The sequence below is a fragment of the Wasmannia auropunctata genome, unplaced genomic scaffold (assembly GCF_000956235.1).
Source record: "Wasmannia auropunctata unplaced genomic scaffold, wasmannia.A_1.0 LD336116.1, whole genome shotgun sequence".
Lineage (NCBI taxonomy): Eukaryota > Metazoa > Arthropoda > Insecta > Hymenoptera > Formicidae > Wasmannia > Wasmannia auropunctata.
The window spans coordinates 94,799-101,197 of NW_012026774.1; the positions used below are offsets into that span (position 1 = coordinate 94,799).

A 6,399-nucleotide genomic window follows, 5' to 3' on the forward strand; every position below is an offset into this window, starting at 1 on the left:
TTTCCGTAATTTTATGCCTAATATGGCATAATATGAAATGTCTGAGCCGATAAGAAACTTATTGAAAAAAGATATAGAATTTTCGTGATCAACAAAACATCAACAAGCATTTAAAAGATTAAAAGAAGTACTAATGAAAGCTCCGGTATCAGCAAATTTTGATGTTAATAAAGAAATCACGATTCAGATAGATGCGTCTAACAAAGGTTTTAGAGCACGCTTATTACAATTGGAGAAACCAATATTCTTTGCATCGAGAAGTCTAACTGAATCGGAAATACAGTATGTGCAAATCGAAAAAGAAATGTTAGCAATAGTGTTCACGACACAGAAGAATTACATTTATGGAAAACGACGGTGTGGACAGATCACAAACCCTTGATTACGATTGTGAAGAAGAAGGTATCAGACATTGTTTCTCCTAGATTACAACGGTTAAAACTGAAACTACTTAGGTTTGATTTGGAGGCAAAATATTGTCCGGGAAAATATTTATATGTGGCGGATTTACTGTCTAGAGACTATAATATGGACCCAGTTGAAGAAGATCCGAGTATGTTAGAGATCGTACATAATATACACGCCATTATTAATATTTCACAAGAGAAGAAAATTAAATGCTTTCAAAAAGCAAGACAAAAAAGAAATGCTCAAGAAAGTTAAGAATTACTGTTTAAGTGGTTGGTCACAAAATAACGGTAAAGAAAATAAAAAACTAATGGCATTTAAAAATGTGAAAAATGATCTTAGTGTTATTGAAAATATTGTATTATTGTTAGAGCGCATTCCCATCTATATTATCGCCGCGCTCTTGGTCGCGGACTAGGGAGATAGGGGTCGCTTACTACGGATTATCTCTAGTATTAAGAAAGCATATGAGTTGTCACTACTGCGTTAAGCGTGAAGAGAAGAACATGTGTGCATTGTAAGAGCGTTTGAGTAAAGACAAGAAAAAGCCTTAAAAATCATCACGGACAGCATATTTTCCTCCACCACCTTTCCCCGGCAATACATTTCACAACTCTAACATTGGTCCTTCGAGCCGGATACAAGGAGGTGCATCGGGACTCTCCGAGGCAGCAAGCAAGAGGCGGAAATCGCCAGGAAGAAGCGTAGCAGCCACGGAAGCTTCCCGAAAGGAAAATGGTCGCTATCGGACATTACGGGTACGCAGTACAACGCTCGTGAAAGGGCCATACAGTTATTCCTGCAAGCAGGCGACGCGCGGTCTCTTTCTATCGCAAGTAAGGACGATACATCGCCGCCCTCCCTCGCACTGCCGGGAACGCAAGGCTCGCCGGGCCCCCCGCACCAGAGGATTTCCGCGGCAAGCGACGCACGACGTCTCTCTCTCGTACACATAAACGAGACATTGTCGCTAAGGCTCTCTATCACTCTCCCGCCCTCACGGCGGCGCGGAATTATTTCTGTTCCGATTCCTGGGGCATCTTGGCGCATTTCTAAGGCAAGGCGACTTCGAGCGGACGGCAAGGAGATTCCCCTGGTTCTATTCCGAGGAAGCCAAGGATCCTCGCCTGCAAGCGGGGCCTCTCACACACATCGAGGAAAGCTCCCCCCTTCCCCTGGGCCTCACGGAGCCGACTTCATACGATACAAGAGAAGATTTAGCATCGGCATCAACACTCTCGAGTGTGACAAGCGGTAACCGTATGTTAAGTCATTTGCGGTTCACAACCAAAAAGACGAAGTGATATCTATTAGTTACAAGACAGAATTATTCGCGATATATACATATAAGGTAAAATCCTAACCTCACATAACGTCACAGGCAAGTAGCCTCGCGTGAAAGAAAAGGAAAGCAATAATCAAAATAGCGCGACATAAGATTAAGGCAGTGTTAATTTACTTGCGCGATAATTAATTAGGCATTGCATAATGACTGATCTTTCAAGCTTAGTCAAATCTAGGGGCCGAGTCAAGGCCAAGTTGACTGCATTCGGTAGTTTCCTCTCTTTAGCAGAGATTGAAGTAGAAAAACAATTAGAATTAGCCAATCGATTGGAAAAAGCTGAAGCATTATGGAACGAGTTTGATTTACTGCAGAATAAAATAGAGGACTTGGACGAATCCGACGAGCGAATGCAGCAACGTATAGACTTCGAGGATACATACCACGAATTGATAAGTAAAGCGCGCCGAATGAGCTTGAAGGATCAGCCAGTGCACCCCCTGCTTTCAACAGCCATGCCACAAGCGCCAATGCAGGCACGAGCAGTAGCGTTAAACGAACCGGGCGTTGTACAATCGCGAGTAAAACTACCCAACATAGATTTGCCAAAATTCAATGGTAACTATGAACGATGGGTACCGTTCAGAGATCTTTTTGAATCGCTCATTGCAACAAATCCAGCTCTTTCCGCTGTTCAAAAATTATATTATTTAAGATCTGCTTTGACAGGTGAAGCAGCCAAGGTAATCGCTTCAATAGAGATAACTAATGATAATTACGCTGTCGCATGGGATCTGCTAAAGAGCAGGTTTGAGAACAAACGATTGATAGTACAATATCTCATTCAAACATTACTTGATTTAACGCCAATTAGCAAGGAATCTTATGCGGATTTAAGACTATTAGTGGATAACGTATCTCAATACATTCAAACCTTATCAAAGCTGGAGCAGCCTGTTGAAAGTTGGGGTACACTACTAATTCATATTGTATTACCCAAAATTGATAAAGGGTCGCGCAGAGAATGGGAATTAAAGCGGTCGACGATAGAACAATTTCCCACTATAACAGAGTTCATAGAATTTCTCATAAATCGTAGTTCATTTTTAGAAGCGCTGTCTCATGTGAATCGCAATGCGCAGCCCTCTGGTGAAGCTCGCAGCAGCAACAAAGCGGCTCATCCTCAAGGTAAGGGTGTCTCGCAAACATACGTCGCCACCGATAAAGGATCGTGCTCAATGTGCTCTAAGGATCACAAGTTATATGAATGTTGCACCTTTCTTGGCATGTCGGCAGAGGACAGAAACGCTGAAATAAGGAAAAAACGATTGTGCATTAAATGTTTCAAAAATTTTCACGGTCGAAATTGCAGGGCTTCCAATTGCAGGGAGTGCCATGGCAATCATAATACGTTACTGCACAAATCAAAAACAGCGTTCGAGTCCTCAAGTACAGATGGCACAAAAGCCAAGGCTAACGAAGAACATGCAGCAGCTAATCAGAGGGTGGCCGTTGCGACCGCAAGTGAAGGCGTGGCTACATCTCTAAATTATTGCAAGTGTTAGGGGATCCCCCAAGGTTCTCTTATCTACTGCCGTTGTTTTGATGCGTGATGGAGCCGGAACATTGCACGAGTGTCGAGCTCTCCTTGACAGTGGATCGCAGTCCAACTTTATAACGCGCAAACTCAGCAAAAAATTAAATCTAAAATTAGAGTCGAGTAGCATTTCCATTGTGGGTATAAATAATGCGCCAATAAGAATTGCTCAACAGACACATGCGACTATTCGATCGCGAGTAAACGAGTTTCATATTAATCTTTCACTTTTTATTGTTGACAAGATTACAGAACGGTTGCCAGCTTGCAAAATAGACAGGTCAACCTTAAATATTCCTACCAATATAACATTAGCAGATCCATCGTATTATCTTCCTAACGATGTAGATTTATTATTGGGAGCGTCAGTATTTTGGGAGCTTGTACGTGGAGAGCAAATTAGAGGACCAATTCGATCTCTTGTGTTACAAGAAACACTATTAGGATGGATAATTTCAGGTTACGTACCGGCGGACGAACCATGTCCCAAAAGAAAGTCCTATTGTGGAATAGCTACAACTCTACACAAACAGCTCGAAAGGTTCTGGAACATAGAGGAAATAAAACAGCAATCACTCGAATCGCAAGAGGAAAATCATGGGAAGAACACTTCGTAGCTACGCACTCCAGGGACAACAAGGGTCGATTCACAGCCCAGCTTACCGTTAAAAAACAACATTAATGAACTAGGTGACTCACGTGGCGCAGCATTAAAACGACTGAAGGCGGTGGAGCGAAAACTTAGGAAGCAGCCGCAATTAAGGCAAGACTATTACGCATTTATGTCGGAATATTTAGAATTAAATCATATGAAAGAAGTCTTGCCCGAGGAAATGCAACTTGAACTAGTTTATTATCTCCCTCACCACGCTGTGATTAAGGAAGACAGCGATACGACGAAAATAAGAGTCGTATTCGATGCGTCATGCAAGTCGTCTACGGGAATATCTTTAAACGACTGTCTTAAAATAGGACCACCTATCCAGGCAGACCTAGTTGACATCCTTTTACGACTACGTCAGCATCAGTATGCAATGTCAGCAGATATCACCAAAATGTATCGACAAGTCAACATCGCTAAGGAACACACCCATCTGCAAAGAATTCTGTGGAGATGGAGCGAAGATGAGCCCGTTCGCACATTTCGCCTTACTATTACTTAACCACCGTTACTTATGGCTTGGCCAGCTCATCTTTTCTGACCATTAGATGCCTGCAAGAAGTCGCATTACAAGGACAAGAAGAGCATCCTGATGCAAGTAGAGCAATAGCGAACGACTTCTACGTAGACGATCTATTGACAGGAACGCAAACTCCAGAAGATCTCAAAAAATTAAGGCAAGAAATAACTGAGATGCTGAGCAACGCAGGGTTTGAACTTCGAAAATGGAAATCCAACTGTTCGGGAATCAGTGATAAAGTCAACAATAACAGCTCCACAGTAGAGATAGGAGAACCCGCCAAAATATTAGGCCTATTATGGGACACAACCGAGGACACTTTCCATTATAAATTGCGATTGTCGGAAGAAAAGGGAACAGTCACCAAGCGCAGTATATTGGCTCAAGTCGCTCAAATATATGATCCTCTTGGACTATTAAGGCCAATCGTGGTCAAGGCTAAAATAATCTTACATCGCCTATGGCAGGATAGTGGCGGCTGGGACGAAAAAGTCACGGGAGAAACACTCCGACTCTGGAAACAATGGAGATCGCAAATTCATGACATTCAAACAATCGCAATACCTAGAAGGGTAGCGGAGCAGTCAGCTCAAATAGAAATGCACGGATTTTGCGATGCGTCGGAGAGAGCATATGGCGCGTGCCTATACCTTCGCAATATCAAGGCCGATGATACGTATATTACCAGACTATTATGTGCAAAATCACGTATAGCTCCATTAAAAAAGGTATCATTGCCCAGATTGGAATTATGTGGAGCAGTCTTGCTGGCACACCTGACTGAAAAGGCTATGCATGCATTAAGCATTACGGTGCATCAGATCTACTATTGGAGCGATTCTACTATAACGTTATCATGGATCGGTGGAGAGCCCAACAAATGGAATACATTTGTAGCTAATAGAGTGGCGGAGATACATCGGATCACCGATAAAGCGTCATGGTATCACATAAAATCAGAAGATAATCCTGCTGACCCGTTATCAAGAGGAATCAGCCCTAATAAGTTAAGATCAAAGAAGATTTGGTGGGAAGGCCCAGAATTCTTGCAACACGAATCAACATTGCAGGCATATGACTGCAGAAGCAATGAATCTCACATACCGGAAAGGCGTAATGTAAAATCAGTAGTACTTGCATCAACAAACAGTGTTAACCCATCCATCATTCAGAAGTTCTCGTCACTTACCAGATTAAGGCGCGTAGTAGCTTATTGCTTGCGGTTTAAGAGCAACTCGTTAAAGTCTACAAATCGCGTTGGCGGCTCATTAACAGTATTAGAATTAGAACAGGCCATGACAGCAGTGATAAAAATCTGTCAGGCGAACGAATTCTCAAAAGAATTGGACATTTTAGTCAAGGGAGCGAAGGTAGATTTGAAAAGTAGGCTTTCGACCTTGCATCCATTTCTTGATTCCAGCGGCATCATTCGTGTGGGGGGAAGGCTCCATCATGCACCATTAGAATATACGCAGAAGCATCCTATTGTGTTGCCAAAAAAGAATCATCTTACCGATTTAATAATAAGAGACGCGCATTATAGAAACTTGCATGCTGGTCCGCAGGCAGTTTTAGCAATGTTGCGCAACGAATTTTGGCCAATAGCCGGTAAGAGCGAAGTGCGTAAAATATTAAGAAACTGTATTGTCTGTTTTCGCGTCAAACCCGCCAATGTAACCTAACTAATGGAAAATCTGCCAGCAGTAAGGGTAACGCAAGCTAGAGCATTTTATAACACCGGCATCGACTATGCAGGTCCCTTCAATATAAAAATATCGAGAAACAAAACGGGTAAGGCATACTTGGCGATTTTTATATGTTTAGCTACCAAGGCGGTTCATTTTGAACTAGTATCGGACCTAACTGCCGCGGCTTTTCTCAACGCGCTAAAGCGTTTCATTTCTCGAAGGGGAAGATGTGCCACATTGTAT

General features: G+C 42.5%; 2 protein-coding genes across 2 annotated transcripts; both read left to right on the forward strand.

The window, feature by feature from the left end:
- The first annotated feature begins 1,896 nt into the window (after nt 1-1,896).
- On the forward strand, nt 1,897-3,255 carry LOC105448201. The gene has a single exon (XM_011686653.1). It carries the CDS (start codon nt 1,897-1,899, stop codon nt 3,253-3,255), a length of 1,359 nt encoding a protein of 452 aa, XP_011684955.1.
- Nucleotides 3,256-3,768: 513 nt separating this feature from the next.
- Nucleotides 3,769-6,150, forward strand: LOC105448210. The gene is made up of 3 exons (XM_011686664.1): nt 3,769-3,928; nt 3,978-4,344; nt 4,497-6,150. The coding sequence occupies exons 1-3, from the start codon at nt 3,769-3,771 to the stop codon at nt 6,148-6,150; spliced, it is 2,181 nt and encodes a 726-aa protein (XP_011684966.1).
- The last annotated feature ends 249 nt before the right edge of the window (nt 6,151-6,399 follow it).